The sequence below is a fragment of the Polyergus mexicanus genome, unplaced genomic scaffold (assembly GCF_030449975.1).
Source record: "Polyergus mexicanus isolate NDT 795.1 unplaced genomic scaffold, iyPolMexi1.0 SCAF_14, whole genome shotgun sequence".
NCBI classification, from domain to species: domain Eukaryota; kingdom Metazoa; phylum Arthropoda; class Insecta; order Hymenoptera; family Formicidae; genus Polyergus; species Polyergus mexicanus.
Window position 1 is genome coordinate 5,987,772 of NW_027223334.1, and position 20,946 is coordinate 6,008,717.

Sequence of the window (20,946 nt, forward strand, 5' to 3'; positions counted from 1 at the left end):
AGTAGTCGAAGAGAATAATTGATGCAACGAGAAACAATAAAAAGCATTTTTATTAATAACAGTACGATTTATAATATTGCAGTGACAAATGTGCGATATCAAATATTCTCAGCCACATTTCTCTCTTAATATCTCCATATCCTTTCCTACAGGAAATATATGTACAAAAGCTACAATTCATTTCTATATACAACCTCTTGTTATACATATAGGTTTAAGAGTATTCGCTTGAAAAATTCAAAACGACGCAACAGCGTCATCCCGGATTGTTCTTCTCGTCTAAGAAATTTAATCCGCTGTATCGCAAATACATATAAATTCTTACAAGTTTGTGGAATAAATAAATCTAATCTAAATTTTAAATACGAAATTGTACCATTTTTATACGTTATATATTATATAATATTATTGACAAACGCATTTACTTTACATTTTTCCTCGGTATATACAAGATACGTTAGAGAGATAATTGTATTCTCCTCAAGTCACTTTTCCGTATTATTAATAATTAATTAGACGCGTAAAAGAAAATTTTTCGCGCGTCGAATCATCCCGCTTGATGGCAGAATTGGGCCTGCAAATGGTTCGGCGTCGTCGGTGTGAGCGGCGTCAACGGTGTGAGTGGCGTCAAAGGACTACCAGGACTCTCGCTGCCATTGCTCGCCTGATAACCGCCGAGATAAGCGCCCACAACGTTCACCCCACCGGGATATAGATCGACGGGATGATGTTGCATCGGTGGCGAATGATGCACTGCAAACACGCACGAGAGAGAGAGAGAGAGAGAGAGAGTATAGACTTAATTTAAATCTCGAGGGATATCTTTGCCCGCATAAACAAAGAACTTACTTTGAGTCTTAATCTTGCCGCTGTGCTTCTTCTGTCTCGCTCGAGAGTTTTGAAACCAGACCTGCGTGACCCTCTTGCTGAGACCGGTCACCTGAGCTATTCTTTCGAGATCTTGACCGTCGGGATTGCTGTCTAGCTGAAAGTTAGCCTGTAGGACCGCGAGTTGCTCCTCGGTAAAGGTCGTCCTCACGCGCTTCGTCTTGCTGCCCTTACCGCCGTGTTCGGAGTCGCAGTCCTCCGACGAGGATGTGTTGTTACCCTCGACCACGTCGAGATAATGCGCCTTGCAGAGCAGTCGGGCGTCAAGAAGCGCGAACTGCTCGCCCGTGGACAATTGACGGGAACAGGCGTCGCAGGCGAAGCAGGCCAAATGATAGACCCTGTCTTTGGCCCTTCTCACCCAATCCCCGGCGCCCATGCTACGTCCGCACTTGGCGCATTTCGCGCCAAAAGTTCTGTGAACGTGAATATAACGCGTGACGAATCCATCCGCCAAGTTAACTCTCCGACAAGCGTTAGGAAAATTAATTGACGTACGTAATGGTCGACAAAAAGTGTTCCGGCCGATAGCGGTATCCATTTATCATTCGCTTACCGTCATTCATCATCCATCGATTCACGCGGGCCTCTCTTTTCGGGCCGAGAAGCGTTTCGGCCACGAATAGATGCTAATAGACACGATCTCCGCGTATCGGATTTAATCGCGGCGACACAGGCGAAAAACTATTTTTATCTCGCTGACGGCAGGTTCAATCCGGGACCTCACCGAGCGCGAGGACTCTCGACGGCACAATCCTGTCCTCATTAACATACTACTCGAGCCACCCGATGTCTTCCCGACAAGGCACGGAGCCTCCTTCACGTTTTGGGGATCGGTATCACGATTCGAGAAGTAGATTACTTGGAGATTATTTCGATGTCTCAGTCATGCGGCTTCCGTTCCCTATACAAATGACACGGTCTCTTTGAATCGATGCCGACGGGAAACAAGCGGAGGATCTTCGGTACTAGGAGTATCGGGAAAAGGACACGTCGAAGAGAACGGCGAGAAAATAATCACCGCGAAAAAAAGCAGGGCGAAAGAAACGAACATGGAATTTAGCAAAGATCGTGAAGCAGATGAGAAGGAAAGGAAGAGAGAAAAATGAGGAGGGAGCACGAAGAGCAAAGGGGAGGAAAAAAAAAAAATTTAAGAAGTACAGGAAAAAAAAGTAAAAGAGAAGAAGAGAAAAAGAAGGAGAAAAGAAGCGAGAAGAGGAGCGTATAGAGAGGGAGTAGAAGAATGCATCAACGACCGATCGACCACGGCGTTATTGTATGGAAAAATATGGTAAGCTCGTGGAGAGGGATTAGTCTTCGCGTCTGCATAGTCATCGTCGCATGACGCGATGTTTTTCGGGATATTACTGGTTATGGTGATCTCGCAAAGGGCACGCCTAGGAGCTAGTTCGTACCGATCTCGGACGACTATCTATGATCCGCCTGTTCGATCGATAACTCTTTAAAGCGTCGAGATCAAGACAAGGATCTCGTCATATTCGTCTAGCTAAATGCATTTACCTCGCATTTAACTTTTATCTGCAACTTTTATATGCACTTTTTCTTCGAGGAATTTTTCCGATTTTCGCGATTTTGCATTTAACGAGACGCGATTATTTTCTCGAAGACAAATGAAGATTTCGCGTGGTGAAAATAAGATTTTCTCCGACGATACATTTCTCTCTCAGGTAAATAGTAGCCGCCGTTCTTTTTCCCATCTATCTCCTTCTGCGACCCAAGAACGAGGGTTTAACACATATCGGAGGATAGAAGGACGAACGGGGGGGAATCTCATGTATATCCGGCGGCGACGAGAACTGGTATTGGGTATCGATAAATCTTCAGGGCCGTACGCGCGCGTCGGCTACCAAACGGCCCCGCCCTAATTTATTCATTTGTTCTTCCACATAGGCGGGCCCTATAAGTCAACGGGGGATTAAGTTAGGCGCTCGCTGAACCCGCGCGAACGATACGACGCTGCGAGGAGCATGCCTCGAATCCCGCCGCCGGCACGGGAACCCCCGATCGAGGATCGGACGGTTTCATGGTATCAGCAGGCCAATTTAATTGCGTCTCGGTAGCGCGGATCGAGGCAGCTCTCGTGCCATCGTAATTTCCCGCTACGATTCCTTGCATTTCCCTTATCACGTCATCGTTATTTTTTGCACGTTCCGCTAAAAGGATATCGATGACGAGCGCGAGTTATATCACGCTGCGTTTTATTATTGCTCTAATAAACTTACGATTGTTTAGCTTCCCAGCTAAACATCGCATCGACGGCACCGCTCTTTTACGCTGACCGCACTGAATCGAGAGAAGCGGAATCTCTCGTGGAGGAGGAAACCGCTAATAGAGCGATTTTTGCCGCGCCGGATCACGAATCACTTTGACGCCCGAGGTCTTCTTTTTTCGGTCGAAACGTACGAAAGCGGGAAAAGGATTGGGGGCCCCGGCAATCGAAGAATCTTAAAGGTGCGCGGGCCTCGCCGAGAGGTCGGATGAATATTTATTAATTTTAAAGACCGCGCTCTCTCTTCTCTCGCTCCCTCGATCGTCTGAAAGGAAGCACCGCGCGTCTCGCGCTCGGATGAAGGAGGGAAGGAGGAACGCGGTTCGAGGATCGCAGCTGTGGCTTCGGTGCCTTACGAGGCGAATTCCACAGTCCTCCGGAACACTGACACTAGGCAGTCCCATCTCGAGTGACTCGGCACCCACATACACACACCGCGTATATTTGGTATATACGAAGCGCGAAGTAACCCGCTTTCGGGACATTGATAAATTAACGATTGCCCGTGTGATATTCCCTCACCGCCGACGAAATATTGTATTAACTATCGTGCGACCCAAAAGGATTTTTTTTTTTTTTTTTTTTTTTTTTATTGTCAGAATCTTCAGAATTGACTTTTGCTTCTAAACAGAGTTGGAAACATTTTTCCCCGAATATTGTACGTAATGAAGATATACATATGTAAGGGATAATTCTCGACTGATTATGCGCGAAGAAACTGAAATAGCGACAGAGACGTATAGACAAAGCGGAGGAGATATCGCGAATATATAAGTCAGAACTTAACATTTATATTTATTTTTCCGCGTGCGTGATCGCGCGCGCGAGACAGTGAGACGTCGGGACGTCAACGTGACTCGCAGCTCGTGCTATGCGTGAGCATGCGTGATACACGAATGCGCGATGACGTGAATAGCCGGCTATACGTGAGGTCCGTACCGGAGAAAGAGGAAAAGGAGGAGAGAAGAAAGAAGACGAGAAGATGCAGACTACATTGGAAGACATTAATCACCCAACGGCGACTCTCTCTCTCGCGCGCGCGCATCTCGGACATCCAATATACGCGCGCTTATGTCTACGGATATCTATCCGTAGAAATATCTATCTTTAACCCACGCGCGAGACCAAGCCACGTGACCGTTCGCAATCGACGATCCGATCTGTGCTTGTATTTTGCGCAAGGAACAAGAGATCTCTAATGGCTTAACTTTCATGGGAGCGCGGGATGATATCCGGCGTATCGCGCGTGACGCGATGTCATCGTAAGTCCGACGCGTGACAATTCTTTTTACGGATCTCTCGTAGCCGCGGTAGCCGAGAAACGTCGTCTTAACGTCGGACTTTAGGCCGACTTCTCGAATCGCATCAGCGGGGCGCCGAGGCCGGATATTATTCGACTCATCGATAACGCTCGACCTATCGTAATCCCTGGCTGTATCAGGGGACGAGTAGCTCGATCGAACTGTCATTCCGTCGCGGATGAAATGGAATGACGACGTTCGGTATTCCGAATGGATCTCGGACGCGTTAAACTCCATCGCTTTCGCGGTAAACGAGCGATTAATCCTCTTGGCAATGTCAATTCTGCGTGTAAATGTTTGCACTTACAAGGCGTAATCGTGCCTGCAGTAGAGCCGCATGCCGCGCAGGAAGCACGAGTGCTGATCGTGAAGGGGCCTGGCACAGGCGCAACATTTTAGGCATCTCGAGTGCCACGTACGGCCTCCTACGCAAAGGACGGTGCGTTCGCGTACGCTCTCTCCGCAGCCGCCGCAGTCCATTTCAATAGTGTCGTATCCGTTATCGTTGCCGCCTTTCTTCACGACGGCGACGTTGTTGTTATTGCTGGTATTATTATTATTGTTATTATTGTTGTTGTTGTTGTTATTGTTGTTCGGGCACAGAACGTCATCCGCGCATTCGGACTCCGTCTCCATCTCGGTCTGCAAGAACAATAATATATGGAATTATATATACACGGTATATATAATAAAACTTTAAAGAAATTACGAGAGAAGGTCGATTCATAAAATATATGAAGCAAAAAAAGGCGATTATTTCTTGCATAATTGCGATCCCATGTGATCGATTGCGTTTATCTTCGTGTTTTTGTGCGCGATTATGTAGAATTTATCCGTGAAATCGCCAAAAATTATCGCGATTTTTATAACTCGAATTATACATGTATTATTTAATTCGGCGTCGAATCGAGATTTCGTGTAAGACGGCTGTATTAAAAATCGTACGGATGCGTCCCGCTGCGATTAATAACAATCTCTATACTCATAAAGTGGCGTCGCATCGGTGCGTACTCTTTGTCGACGATACTCTTTTTCCGGTATCGATGCCAGGCCGACAACGCGACGGGGCTCATTGTACCCGGAGATAAAACGCCAAGATATCGCCTATCAGATCCGCGCGCATTTTTCTCGCCGTGTCCTCTCGCACGCGCTCATATCGGGTCGTTTATGCAGATTTTTCATATGTAATGGTCGATAATATTAATTGGCACGCGAATAACGTACGTGAGGATCATTGTGCGTTCATTCGCCCCGAGGGGATATTCGATGGGTTAATCAACCTCTAGCGATATTAGCGCGTTCTCATTCCCTTGTACGCGAAAGAGATTTCTCGGATGAGAGAAATAATTCCAAACTCTATCGGAGGGTAAAAAGGGGGATGAACGAATATCTCGACGTGCGCGAGAAAAAAAATGGCGGGGATCATCGAAGATTATCGTCGGTCATCTGACATCGAGAAAACTGACGGACGACGACGACGACGGCGAATTTCGTCGTTTCTTCCGCCTCTTTCGTCCTCGTCTTCCGTTGCCACTTGGAGGCTTCGTTTCTACACGCGGTGTACCCAGTGTAATCGTTTCATGCGCACAACCGGACAGCTATTGATTTACGACTCGCCGAAGGCAAAGCTGAACTTCCCACTCGTGATTTATGTCTCGTGACTTTTCTCTGTCTTCTCGCGCGTCGGGGACCATCTTCGCGAACCGCGTATCGCGCCGAGAGTCCGCGGATACCTCGATTTATATTAATACCGTCGCGCCAGATGATGAGTTTTAAGTGTCGTGCGAAGGATCTCTCGAGAGCTCGGGAGCTTTCGAAAGGACATGCTTCGTCGAGAGAGATGATTGGCGGGAGGAAAAAAAAAATGATTGAAACGAATTACACGAATAACGGCAGGCAATGCGTTACATAGAAACGTTCGAACGAACGTTGATCAAGATAGATGTACGTGAATTTTAAACATGCGAATTAACACACGAATGATTAATACACGCGCATGAATATGTACGAATTAATAGAAATAAAGAATAGCTTAAGAAATAGAGTAGAGATGTTAATGAACGAATAATAGGGCAGCGCCGTTTATTACACAAGAATTTTATATATATTATATACGAAAGTCCTCTCGATGAAACAGGCTTGACTTTATTGTGCCCGCTCAAATTTATGATCGTTCGACCAAAACCAAACCAAAATCCTGTCATACCAAGCGATAATTTACGGCGACCTCAAATTCAACCCGACTCCTTGAAAACGCCCCAACTTTTCACGGTTATTTGTAAATAATAATAATAATAATAATTAAAAAAAAGAACAATAGCGTTTATTCGATTCGATTAAAAGTACCGACGAATAAATCTTATTGACACGAGTAGAAGAAACAATTTTATTTTTCGAATTGAAAATGTTGAATGTGTAATCAAGCTAAATGAATTAATTTCAATGCGCTTATTATTCGTAAAGCATATATTTTGCGTCCACGCATGTCGAAGATGCGTGACTCGCGCCACGTGCATATACGCTCCCTCTCTCCCTCCCTCCCAACCCCTTTTAAGAGTAACTAAGAAAAGATTAAGATCTGACAAAATAAACACCCCCTCCCCCACGCGCGTATTCGAACTGACGAGTTTCATTTTCGTGTCCGTTGCTCGTTTTGGAATCCGCTTTCTGCAATCAGCGAGCGGTAAGAAAGAATAATAGGCTCCATTTTTTATTCGTCAACGAGCCGGGCACGAGAATGTAGATGAGCTGACAAAGTGAGAAATGTGAGAGGAGAGATGAAGCCGGGGCCAAGGGGCTCGTCGCAACGCGAAGACTACCGGATACTCATGTAAATCACCGGATCTCCTCCTTCCTGCCTGATCTCGTGGTTTCGATATTTATATTCTATTTAGAACAATGTCTTTTTTTTCTCTCAACTAACTCGGGAATTATTCAAATGGCGATAAAAAATACTCCCCTTCAATTCAAACTCGTGGAAAAGTAAGTCACACGTGTGATTCTTCAACATTTTTTTTTTTTTTTTTTTTTTTTTTTTACAAAATGTGTTCGAAAAATTTTTTCAAAATCGCTCGAAGAATTAAAAGCAAGGGAAATTCGTGATATTTCAAATTTGCACATATAAATATTTATTTATATATCGATCAATTGGAAAGAGAAGGGGAAAGAACGTACCTTCATATTTACACCGCTGTTATTTAATCCAGACGCGATTACATGCTTCTTCTCTTCTTCATCTCTAGAGACTAATCAGGGATCGTCGATTTACGTCCGAGTTACATTATTCTCGCGCAATCCTTCGGTCCCTTCGTATCTATTAAGTATCGCAAACGTTCGCCACTAACTTATCCCACAGACTCGCCGCGATTCAGTCCGATAATGTAATCGTGCGTCCCGATCATTCGTCATTCGTTTACGCAGATGCGCGGGTGTCGGGAATCACGGCTCGCGAAGAATCGAACGACACCCTACTCGGATCGATGCTAAGAGAAGACTGGCGTTTCTCGCTACTGCCCCCTACCACGTTGCTCGATGGGCGCGATGGAATACTTGCCCGTGCGTGGGGATAGTCCAACACTCGCACACATATCGACGACAGCTCGGTCGCCTAGCGCGCATATTTTAACGACAACCGAATTACATCTCTTTTTCTCGAGAAATGGGCTTTAAATAAAGAATGTTAAAGTCTTTTACAATGTATAAATAATATCACGAGTTGCGACATCGTGCTATCTAGCATTGCATCGATATAATTTATCATAAAAATTGATATCTCAGCCTAATAACGTTGATTGCTACAAATGACAGATATTCGTCTTCAACCTCAGGATGCGATATCTCGCTTCCTGAGAGAAAGAGAGAGAGAGAGAGAGAGAGAGAGAGAGAGAGAGAGACAGAAAATATCAAAGCTATCATAGCACATGAATTCACGAACTTACATATGTGTCAGTTTGAGGGGGTTGCGAGATAGGTAGGTGATAATAGGTGGCACGGTGAGGATCGGGGGAACGCGATCTCGAGTTGGGGTGAGAATCGTGAAACAGGCTCCGCCCATGATGCCCGCCCATGGTCCTCGCGGACGGTGACGCGTGTGTGTGTATGTGTGTGTGTGCGTGTGAGTATAGATAGGTGATACACTCTCCGGTGGAGAGGATGAGACGGTGGGGTCGCGGCGCGCCGCGCGAGCGGGGTACCTTATTGTCGGCGGCCAAACTGCCGAATAGAATTTCAACGGTGATTCGCAAACTCCTACCGAGCCCCCGAGAGTCTTCGCGCAAACTTCGTTTGCAAGTCCGTCCGGGCGCGTCCGGATATCGGCGTCCCCTGGCATTCAGGAAAAAGCGCGGGCGTTCTTGCATCATTCTCTCGCATTTATCAAATCGTACATACTCTCTGTACAAGAGTGTACTCTCTCTATAAGAAATACTGCACTATATTTATCACAATTATTCTAGACATCATACTTGAATTATATAATATATCCCTTTTCGTAAAAATAATTTTTTTAAATGAATTCTTCAATATTTCTCTCTCTCTCTCTCTCTCTCTCTATATATATATATATATATATTTATCTACTTTAAATATAGAAGAAAAGAGAACGCGTTCATAATATAATTTCATGCAAATTATATAGAATAAAATAAATTCTTTCGGAGTTTTCGAACAAGTTCGAAGAACACCTGTTTGTATTTTCACCGCGCCAAAGAGCCCGGGTCGTAAATCATCCCCGAATGGACTGGCGGCTTTTATCACTGCTCTCCTGTGTATCCCGTCTATATACTATATTTCTACTTCTTTCTTATACATACCTTCTACGTATGCTTAAACCACAACACACACACACAGGCGCATGTCCACGCCCAAAATGAATATGAATTTCTCGCATCGCGGAAACTGTCAAACTGGTCATCGGTTCTGTATCGCCGTATGTTTTATTACCTAATACTGACTCGTAATCCGTAAGAAATGCTCCTTGCTCCTTAAACCCTCTATACCTGTAGAAAAATTAATCGATAAACAATCATACTGTATATGGAATAGATTAATTCCTATCGCGCCTCTTTATTATCGAATTTAACTTAAATATTAGAAAATTCAGAAAAATATAAAATAAAGAAATTCAAAAGAATTCGCGCATCTTCAGTGGAAAATGCGCATTATATATTTTGGAGAGTCACACGCGCGGCGCCTTTATTTATTAACTGATGTATCGGATTAGATGAATTCCTATCGCGCCCTGTTAATCATTATTATCGAATTTAATCTAATTAAGCATTAGAAAATTCGGAAAAATGTAAAATAAGAAAATTCAGAAAAATTTGTGCGCATCTTCATGCGGATGCGCATTATACATTCTCGAGAGTCACGCGCGACGCCTTTACTTATTAAGTAAAGTAAACCGCGTAACCACGTGAATTTACCTCCGTACGCCGGTCCCTCGTATACGGTTCGTGCTGCTTCGAGAAACGGGAGAGCCATTAGTAACGCTTACCCGGCATAAAGCGAGAAAAATGGCGGTCGAATTATTCCGGTGGCGGAGCCAACTGTGAACAAAGCTCCTTCCTCGCGAGGAGCCCGGTGTATCCTCTCGCGGCGCAAACCCGCGGGGTTCCACCCCGTCGGTGCCGAACAAATCGAAGGCGACAACGCGACGGCACGGTTGGATGCGGCTCGTTGCACCAGCCGTTCCTATACAGATACGAGCCCATTAATCGATGCGATCGAGAGCCGGGCCCGTCGACCATCACCGACAAATATACTGTAGCGGTATACGTACAGTCTCATCCGCATCTTTTAATACAATAAAGAAAAAGAAATTGGATAATTAATAATAACGTGTCCTAGAAGGATTCCAGATTCCTCTCCCGATCGCCAGTATTTAAAGATATATCTCCGCTGTGCGGAAAGAGTACTGTTAGACATATTTTATAGTTATTAATTTTTATGATCTAATAATAGGTTTTATTAGAAATACTTAATACTTCTACGTAGCTAGATAGGCGTGATTATTATCTACGCTTGACAATATCGAGTTTTGATCCTGATACTCCCTCGTCTTTTTATCCCTATTGATCGTCCTTCGCTTGCTGCCCGCATTTTACACGCCGTGTTAAAGAGGCTTTCAGCTCTCAGCAGGTTTCCTAAAAAAGCCCAGAAAGAAAGGGAGAGAGAGAGAGAGAGAGAGAGAGAGAGAGAAGTCCTCGGTTAAGTATATATATACGGCACCTCTATTATTATCATTAGAATGATCACCTACGGACCTGTTCGCGTTCGACTGGGATGCGCCACCGAGATCCCGAGCAGAAAAAACGTGGCTCTATTGTCGCCGAATTCCCGAGAGCTCCCGTAAAAGAATACAAATTCGAGAAAGCGGGCTAGCGTGCGCCTCGCTCGCACCACTAACCGCCTGCTGTGCAAACAGCAGGAACGTTATAAAAAAATCCGGTTCACTGCTTCTCAAGCGAAGACGCGAGTGTTTAACAAACGTATACTATCTATCTCGCCTCCGCGTTTACGTGGACCATACGAAACGGTTGTCGCACTAGCGATAAGAACAAAAATTCTAATACCGGCCTTGGCCTGATAAATCTTGACAGCTGATACAAACGTCACGACGTTTCGCATTATTTAATTATCGCGAACGAGAACGCGATAAAGGATACTTCTGAAAAATTCAAAATACAGAAGGGAAAGGAAATAGGATTCATCGCGCGCGTACTTTTTTCATCTGTCAATTATTTGATTAATACGGAATCAATTTTTTCTCAAAAAAAAAAAAAAAGGGCCACGAGTAAAATGTTTTTCACGAATTACGATTCAAAAATATGAGAAATGGACGAGAGAAAATAATTTTACAATACATTTGTAAATTTGGAATTTCCCAGTTTGTACCTTCCCACAACGCAGACGACAAGTATTTGCTAACGGCAACGGCGAGTCGGCGCGACGCTCTCTCATCCTCCGTTCGCATCCTACATTCAGCTTCCTGCTCTGTGATCTCAGGGCGCCTGTGTTTCATCCCTCTTGAAGTTAGCTAACAGCAGGATCCTGCACAATATAGTCGTGATTGCAAATCCGCTCGTTATCGTCAAAACTGTGCTCGACCTTACGAAAACCATCCCCCCCTCCCGCCCTTTACGCGCTCTCTCGCTCTCTCTCTCTCTCTCTTGTCTATCTCTCTCTATCATTCTACGGCAATATACATCGTAATTTCTTTAACAAAATTAAAGTATTCTTTTTCGTATTCAAATTTTTTTTTGAATAATCATCGTCTATTTGGCGTCGACGAAAGATGCGTGATGCTCAGAAAAATAAAGGGGGGAGAAAGTGGAGAATTTACAATATTTTACTTCGTGCTGCATACACGCGCACACGTATATACAAATCTGAAAAACGATTTTTCTGTTCAATGATGTGCGCTAAATAAGACATTCATTTGAATTCTAATTGAAATCTAGTGAAAGTATACAAGTTATTTATCGCTGAGAAATAACAACAAAGTGCGAAAGATCGAAAGATGCGCAATTGAAAACGGTTTTCAGGCATGTTCGGCCGAGTCAATAATTGCGAGAATCAATAAATAGCATATATTTGCTTACGTACGAAAAAAAAAAAAAGAAAAAAAAAGACGGTATGTGTGCCGGTGCAGGTGGAAACACATTTCTGTCAGAGAGACCGATCAAATATTACCCGGGGAAACATTTCGATAATTGCACAGGTGCGAGAAGATCGATCTCTCCGATCGACACGTATACCCATGAAATTATCTCTTCTCTGAATGTTATATGTCGGCGAAATAATCGAAGCATAGCTCTCGACGCACTTGACGCATCTAGTAGTCGGTAATCAATCGAGAGTTTTATTAAATTTAATATGTTAAACGTATAGATCCCCATACGTGAATTTTTTTTATACTCGCCTTTGTATATCCTTCCCACACGATTCTGAGATCAAGTACGCTACGAAGATCACTATTCCCGATACTCGACGATGGTCGATGACAAGGGTCGCGCGGAACAATAACGGAGGATTTGGTAGCGCATGCCGATGATTCACCTGTAATAGCACAGATCGTTTCGTCGACGAGAATGCCACCTTAAGCGACCTTTAGTCTCCCTATTCTCTCTTTCCCAGGAAGATCGATCCACATTTCACGTGATTACATCCGATACTTTGTTAGTTTAGCAGATAAATATAACAAATGTAGCGATACAATAAACAGGTGTTTACCTTGTTACACAATATATTTATCTATCGCGCCCTGCATTTCTTTTCTGGAAATTTGTTATCAACCTGTAAATATGTATATATATATATATATATATATATATATATATATATGTAAAAGTTAATCCCTGTATCTCTCTCCATCCATCTCGGCCGTATACGCGTACGTGGACATATATAAATGCGTAAAGCCGTTTTTCCTGCGGGTGGCAGGATTCTTTTCCATGGGAATGCATGGTTTCCGTTTCGATCGCAGGTGCATCGGAGCCTCAAAGATCGGATAAAGCCGCATCGATGATTCAGCGGGATACGAATCGACTCGGCTCGGTGCGGCTCGCGTATGCCGATAATATTCGCGATAATTAGCGACGCGAGAGATGCCGCGCCGATAATATCGTCTTTCGTCGATTGTCAATTGTCAGTTTCCATCGTGGGATCGCTATAGCTCTAAAAATTCAGTTGACGCTATCGAGATATACGAGAACGATCTTTGTATTCGTTCGCGATAACAGCACAATCCGTTACAAGACTTATATACGGCGATACTTTCTTCATCGATGATCCATAGTAGGGGAAAGTAAAACTAAAACCGGGTACATTTTTTGGATCTGTTTCCCTACAAAAAATTAGAGAGTGAAAAAAATTTTGCTGATCGTTGATACTCTTTAGTGGAATTTAAACTATAAGGAAATACCGGCTAGTTGCTGGGAAAAAAAAAAAAAAAAAAAAATTCTATTACCAAGAATAACAGGATTTTTTTGGAGAAATCAAAATATCAGGTTTCGGTCTACCGATAGAATAAAATCGGGTTCCCATTTGAAAACGAGTCAAATACCAAGTGCAATTACAAAATCTAGATTTATTTTAATCAGAATACAATGCAAAGATGTATTCTATATTGACAGAAATCACAAATAAAGATATTCTCTTGTTCTCTATATCGCTGCAGAACTTTCTTATTTAATTTTTTAACTTTAGGGGTTTAAAAAAATTTTTTTTTAGTGATTTCTTCTCCCGAGTGGTAGCTTTCGTTTCCAACTGCTTTTTATAGGGAGACAAAGTCAGGATAACAATGTTTTGTTTTGTTTTTATTACACGAGGTACCCGGTTTTGCAGCAACACGAGAAAAAATAATAAATATATATATTTCGGCGTATAAAGTGACGATCAAAACTAGTGCGATATACTCTCTAATACGTACGGAATGCAATGCTGCATTTACCGCAAATGCTCTGTGTAGAAAAAATCCATAACGATTCGATTGTTGTCCCGATATCGATATTTTTTGGCTCAAAAATTCTGAACTTCTCTCAAAAAAGAGATATCATTTGCACGTGGGCACGGCTCATCTCAAAATAATGATGGCATCGATCTACAACTAATAACACGAATTAGCCAAACATAGTAATACTTATCACGAAGAAACCAGAGATACCCGGTTTGACCCGTCTACTCGGTTTTACTCCACTTTCCCCTATATCTAGATCGAGTGTTAAGGAGTGGGAATCGTCAAATATTAGACGGAGGGATGCTTTTTATCACCATTCTATCTTCGTCTTTTCATCTCCTCTACTTTTCTTTTCCCAATTAACGAAGACAGTTCTTCTCCCACACGTGTCGTTAGAAAAAGACAGATTGGTGATCGCACAGCAGCTGTCTCTTTCTATTCTTTGGAGATGTATATGGTAGAGACCGCGTCTATGCGAAAATCAAACTCACCAATATACGTATTACACGGTTATACGGTTTGGATCGTCGATAAGATCACAGTCGACGTGCTCGCGTGGGATCATTCGGTCGACGTCGCGGGACGAAATCACCGACGGTCCCCGACAGGACCGTCGCGGAGATGGCAGGACATCGCAGACAGGAGCGTGCAAAAGGACCGAACATTACATAATGTAATAGCGTAAGGTCACGTGCCGGCGTTCGGAGCCCCGGAATGAGATTCATTCGGGACCCACCCGGATCTCTCGATTGTCGGGTGCGCACGGTGCTCGGTAGAAAAGGGGGGTTCGACGAGAAACGCGTCGCTACGCCCGCGTATAGCTACGTGGGTTTCATCCCTCTCGAGTCAACGTTCACAATGAATATCGCACCCCGCGTACGGTGGTACCGAGCTGTAATCCGATTATTCCTTTCGAACCAGCGAACACGGGCCCATACCGCGAGACCACTTCCGCCTCGCGTCGATATAAGCTCTTCTATAGCAATTGTCACCACGAGATGCGTCGTGAAAAATGTTTAATCCTTTCCTCGCATCGTCAAGTCAAAAGCGACGTACGTGTAATAAAAAAAAAAAAAAAAAATAGAATGATAATATAAAATAAAGAAAGAGAAACGTCAAAAGGAAGAATAAAATTTTTACATGTATATTACGCGCGCAGGATTCTCTCCCAAATAATCATGGTCTCCTTATTAAGTCATTTGCATGGACGGAGAATCGGCGATTACTTTGATCCGGATGCGCCGCTCGTTTTTGCCATGTAGTCGAAAACGTTGCGCCGATAAAGGATACGAAGTGGCCGGTCGCGTATCCGAAATGTAACATACGCGATGCGTCGAACAAACCACCGTAGACGAGACAGAGAGAGAGAGAGAGAGAGAGAGAGAGAAGCGCGTGCACCGAATTAGTATTTAAAAATATGCGCGCCGATAGATGCGGTTTCCGTGTCGCGCGCCCTCGGCATCTCCCATAAATATGAGATAACGCCCCGTACGGAGATACGTATGAGAATCTATAATTCTTAGTGGCCTCACTTAAGGGTCTAATAACGCGTATACTCCGTGTATCGTACTCCGTGGACGATAACGATCACGCGCTCTACTCGTAAAAGGATCGTGCTACCATCGATGATCGCGCGTTAAAGTTCGTTAACCAGAATAACAGATTCGAATATAGACTAATAAAAATACAATATAAGCTCTTGGTCTGTTAATTATGAAGGGCGTTGCGCAATGTTTTTGTCCAGAATACAAGGAGAAAAGTCGACGGATTATGTATGCCCGATGAAAAAAAAATTCTGTAGAATTACTTGCGCGCGCGATCCTGCTTCTTCAATCCTCTCTCGTATCAGCCGACAGAAAAGTAAAATGGCCGTTCGCGTACATTCGGCCGTGCTCTTGTTGATCGATAAAAGCGTCGCGACGCTGGGCGTGTCCGTTCCATGCCGCCTCCGCAACGTTCCGCGAATCGTCGCGAATCTCCCGGAAATTTTACGGATAAGTGGCCTCGGGCCTCGGGGCGAAAAGGCCAGATACCGTGTTGCCTTATCTTCTCGTAGCGTCGAGAAGAAGTCGTCGATCCTGCGAGCAAATATTTCAATATATTAGCGAACAGCATCACTACATAATTAATTATGTATGTATATTTTCGTATAATGTTATAGATGTACGTATAAATATGTGAAAACAATTTAAATTTGTATTATCGCATTAATTTTGAATTTTCTTCTTTAGCTTTATAGCTTCAATTACTTCACGAAGGCATTCTTTAAAAAGGATTAAATTCTCGCTCTTGAAGTGCAACGCTAACGAAAAGTCTTCGCTTCTCTTTCTCTCTCTTCCTCCCTCCCTCCCATCCTCCTTCTCTCTCTCTCTTTCTCTCTCTCCTGCGTTTATCCCACGATAAATTCCACAGCGTCGGCACTTTCTGGAAAACGGATATTATTCTCCTTCGGCCGCATTTAATTTTGTTCCCATTGAACTGATATTCGTAGACGTTACCTCCCTTCCCCCCCCCCCCCCCGTCTCAATGAAGCGATCCTTTTTTGGTTTCTCTTTCTCTCTCCGACCCCCGTTCTCTTTATTTCTCTGTCAACGTAGTCGCGGAGATGCAGACGGCAGGATCCAGAACGAAGGAGCGTAAACGGATTAAGAGGGTCCTGTCGGATGACTAAGTTTTAGCCAGACCAGCGCCGGCGCCAAATCCAATTTGATCTTAACGTTAACTCGATCCCGCGTACGGTTACACGCCGAATTAACCGTCGTTGACAACCGTCGTTGAGCTTTTGGCCGATGGCTGAAAAATAATACTTCACGCGATAGTTAACGATATGTGGCCGACAAGTGGCGGTTGTATCGATACTTGTATCGCGTTAAGATTATGAAATTCAAAGCATTATACATATATATATATATTATATTTCCGAACGATTTCGTCGTTAAAAAATTATAAACTGTACATTCGTCGAATTATGTTCGAGTAATTTCGAGCGCCGAGCCAGGGGCCACACCGATCGCACCGTGAAAATTAATTAAGGTTCTGTTATCGAGAAAAAGATTTGTACCGATCGCAGTCGAGGAAGATTGAGGCGAGTTACGAAAATTGCTTCCTGGTTGCGCGCCTCGTCTTCGAGAGAGGAGGCCTCCACCTCGGAGACGATTACTCCGAGGCGAAGGGCAGTAAGCAGGATTCGGCAAAATTGGGGTGAATAGGGGGTGAATTCGGTCCGAATTCGGGTCCGGTTTATCGAGCTGGAACAACAAGCGGCAATCAGGCATAACTCGATCATTTCATTCTTCCGTGCCTTTCTCCCTTCGTCGCCGCGTTACGACAGTTCGCGATTCTCGCGAATACACGTCCGCGCGTACACCGATCCACGGTAGCCGGAGACTTCACCCTCACTCGAGTCTCTCTCTCTCTCTCACTCTCTCTTCGAGTCCGTATCTTTCATCCTGACGGAGAATCGAGAATTCCAAATCCCAAATCCCAAACATCTCTCTGAGCGGAGGGTATTGTACGCGAGCGGAATATTTTTTGGGAGAGATAGGTGTGTGTACCATATATGTAAGATCGTTATCAAAGATACAATTCGCTCAGCGAGTGTCATCGCGTAAAAACCGTGATAATAATTCACTTACAACGCGTCTGTCCGAGTCTCTATTCGCGCATACACATATATGTATACAATAAGTATTCGACACAGGCTTATCTCACTGTGTCCTCCGTATCCGCTAAATATGCACCCTCGACTAGTCCAGGCGATTGATCAATTCGACGAGTATATATCGGCCATGGGTGGATTAATGGGAGAAGAGTGCGTAGCCCCGTAATTTTTCTGAAACGATACAATTTCTGTTATTGACGATGATTACGAATGGCATAACACGATCATTGATCCCGAGGGATCGGTAAAAAAAATAAAAAAATTTGACGCCTCTTTCATTTAGACATTTCGCATATTCTTATCGATTGTAAACCTCGTCGATTTTTATTCCCATCGCTTTTCTACCGTACAATAATCCCGTTACACTTTTCGATTATACATGTATCTCGTCGTAATTCCGGATTATCTAAACTCCGTAGCGCTACGCCGAAATTTCTCTAATCCACGCGCCATGTTAAATGAACTATCGACGATCGAGTTAGGCGGATACCGAGTGACCTCGGGCTTAGAATCCGCCACGATTCTCCTTTTACACGGTTCCCTCTCGCCGTGCAATATTATTCGGTCCACTTGTCGGCACCCCTCGGTCGGGGCTGCTTGCCCCTATGCAAGTTTCTCCACGCGGGGCCACCCCTTCGTAATCCTGTTACCGACCTCCACGCACCTACGCATCCCACGCGGTGTGTCTCTGTTTCTTCTCTCTCTCCCCTCCCTCCCCCTCCCACCCATACACATGCTTCGTGCCCCCAAAAAAATAGTGTGCCTTTGCGAATGCGAACTTTGCTCGCATGTGTGTATTCGTGAAACAACGGCGGGGCGATAAAGATCCATGCCTCTCTCTCTCTCTCTCTCTCTCTCTCTCTCTCTCTCTCTCTCTCTCTCTCTCTCTCTCTCTCTCTCTCTCTCTCTCTCTCTCTCTCTCTCTCTCTCTCTCTCTCTCTCTCTCTCTCTCTCTCTTCTCTTTCTTTGTAGAAACCTGATAATTTTACTGAAAATAAAATAGTGTCATTTACGCGTACAATAGATAAATTGTCTATCGGTGATTGTCTCGCTACATCGTGTAACCGCAATAAAAGGGCGATTGATAGACCGTCGATGCGACACAAAAAACTCGGAAAGTACGCGCGCGCGCGCAGTCGTGCGTTAATGAAGCCGCGATCGGCGCGAAGCATCAAAGGGCGTCCGATCAAATTGGAAATTCATTGCATGCAAATCACAAGGAGAAAGAGAAAGAGAGAGAGAGAGAGAGAAATTTATTTCTTCCTTTATATCTCTCCGCGTGAACCCATCGCTTCTCAATCGCTTCTTTCCCTGCCTCTCATCCTCTTCCTCCTTCCTCTTCCTTCCTTCCTTCCTTCCTTCCTTCCTTCCTGTCAAACCGAGCTCGTAGCCGCAAATTAGCTGCTCACGCGGCGGCTAAAAGAAAATTAAAAGAGGGTTCCCGCCTCTCGGCAACCCCTTCGCCTTCCTTCCCCCTTGTTTTTAGCATTCCGGGAGGCGAGGCTTCATCCTCCTCGCGAAATTTCAGGATCCCATCCCTCCCTCGAATGCGCCATCATTTTCGCGTTGTATGGCTACCATGCGCGAAACGTTGCTTGGAATCAGGCGTATAAGTGAGAATTCTATTAACGTCAAATATCTGTTGGACATTTCTGAATATAAACGCTATGTATTGTCGACGATTCGTCATGAGTTCTCGATCTATCGTATGCGCGATTAACGTGTAATCTATACGAGACGAGACAATACGTACAAAGAACCCCTGCAACGCGAGTCTTCGTCTTGCCGTATCGTAGCGATCAAAGCACGTGTTAATTACACGTACGAGCAAGATGTCGCGCGATAAGATTGAAATCGCGATGCCTAATTAAGAAACGCGAGAGAGCGAGGCGGAAAAATAAAGTCGAGTGAAACGACAGGATGGATGATTGATTGTTCGCATCAAAGAAACCCGCACGCGCGTTTTTATAACGGTTTACCTAATGCAAGCATGCAAGCCCAGCGTAGGTCCTCGACCAACGATCCGCGATGTCGCTTGAAAGACTCATCAGTGTCATTGTATCATGGAAAATCACGGTTGCTGCGCTATACATAAACAGATAAAGGGGAGAAATTAGAGAAAAGGAAAAAGTGAACTCTTGACAATATTTTTTTTTTTTTAAGCGAAGTACAAACTGATCGCGTGCACAGCGTAAACGTTCCGTTCGTCGATTCGGCGATCGGGAGAGTCTGTTATTACAGTTGTAAGCGTCGAACTTAATCCGTCTCCGTCGATCGCTTCGTGGCCAACCCCCATTCCCCATAGTGTAATCCCGTAAAAGATGTAAATTTTCGCTCCTCGTCTCTCTATCTCCCGACGACGCGAGCAACGGCGTGTATCGACTCGAATCGTACAATCGCGTGTGTGTACTGTCGGATTTAGCCGTGCGGTGCGTCTCGCCGCACGGGGTCGGAATAGTCGGATAGTTACAAGCGCGGGTTGCAACGGGTCGGTGTAATGCGCTACCCACCCACGGGCAAATATTCGCAGATGTGAGCCGAGCAACGAAAATTCGGCTTTGCAGCACTCTCGTGTGCCGGCGTACTGGCTAACAGGATTTATTTGTATCTACGTGTACGAACCGCGCGTTCCGCATTTCAAAGCCCTCTCTCTCTCTCTCTCTCTCTCTCTCTTTCTCTGTCTCCGCTTCTCTCTGCATCCGCCGGGTTGAATTGATATATATGTGTAGGTATACACTATATATCTGTTGCTGTACGACTACGCACAACGTACATATAGCGGGATGTGGCAGGGAGAGAGAGAGAGAGAACTGAGCTAACTAACGGGCTAGCAGTTCATTAGAGATCGCTAAACTCTAGGGTGGCTCGTAACGGGAGCAGGGGATGAGGATTTCGTTATTGCGCGATATGCGTTCCGTTCGAGAAAAGGATAGTCCCTCATTGAATTTTCTCTGAGAGAGCAGATCCGTACTATAAATTCTGACATATCCGTACATGCGCGGAGATGAATGTCCGCGGTCGTTAAAATTCCGAAAGAATTGATACCGCGATGAATTGAGCAAAGATGTATATGTTTCCTTCTATCGATATCTGTGTCGCATCACCGGACATTGCGCGCGGAAATGAGACTCGTACATATACGGAGAGGAGGGATGAATGGCGGCGAGACCAAAGGATCCTCCCCGAAGATCGATCGCGCGACGACGATTGTCGGCGTCTATCGATCGAATACCGATAATCTACGGATCGGCTCTCGACGGATAGCAGCAAGTTATTATGTAATGGGACGACGTATATATAAAATATAAAATCGACTTGTAACGTCGTGACGCGTCTTCCGCGCGCGCGG

General features: G+C 44.6%; 1 protein-coding gene across 1 annotated transcript; it reads right to left on the bottom strand.

The window, feature by feature from the left end:
• Positions 1–70: 70 nt before the first annotated feature.
• LOC138939138 (uncharacterized) lies at positions 71–19,664 on the bottom strand. The gene is given in 11 exon segments (XM_070306706.1): positions 71–753; positions 850–1,304; positions 4,787–5,121; positions 8,673–8,892; positions 9,291–9,476; positions 9,903–10,100; positions 10,102–10,622; positions 11,374–11,529; positions 15,744–16,014; positions 17,648–17,768; positions 19,577–19,664. Coding segments are annotated over 7 exon segments (1,725 nt in total). The 5' UTR covers positions 10,227–10,622; positions 11,374–11,529; positions 15,744–16,014; positions 17,648–17,768; positions 19,577–19,664; the 3' UTR covers positions 71–547.
• Between the last annotated feature and the right edge of the window lie 1,282 nt (positions 19,665–20,946).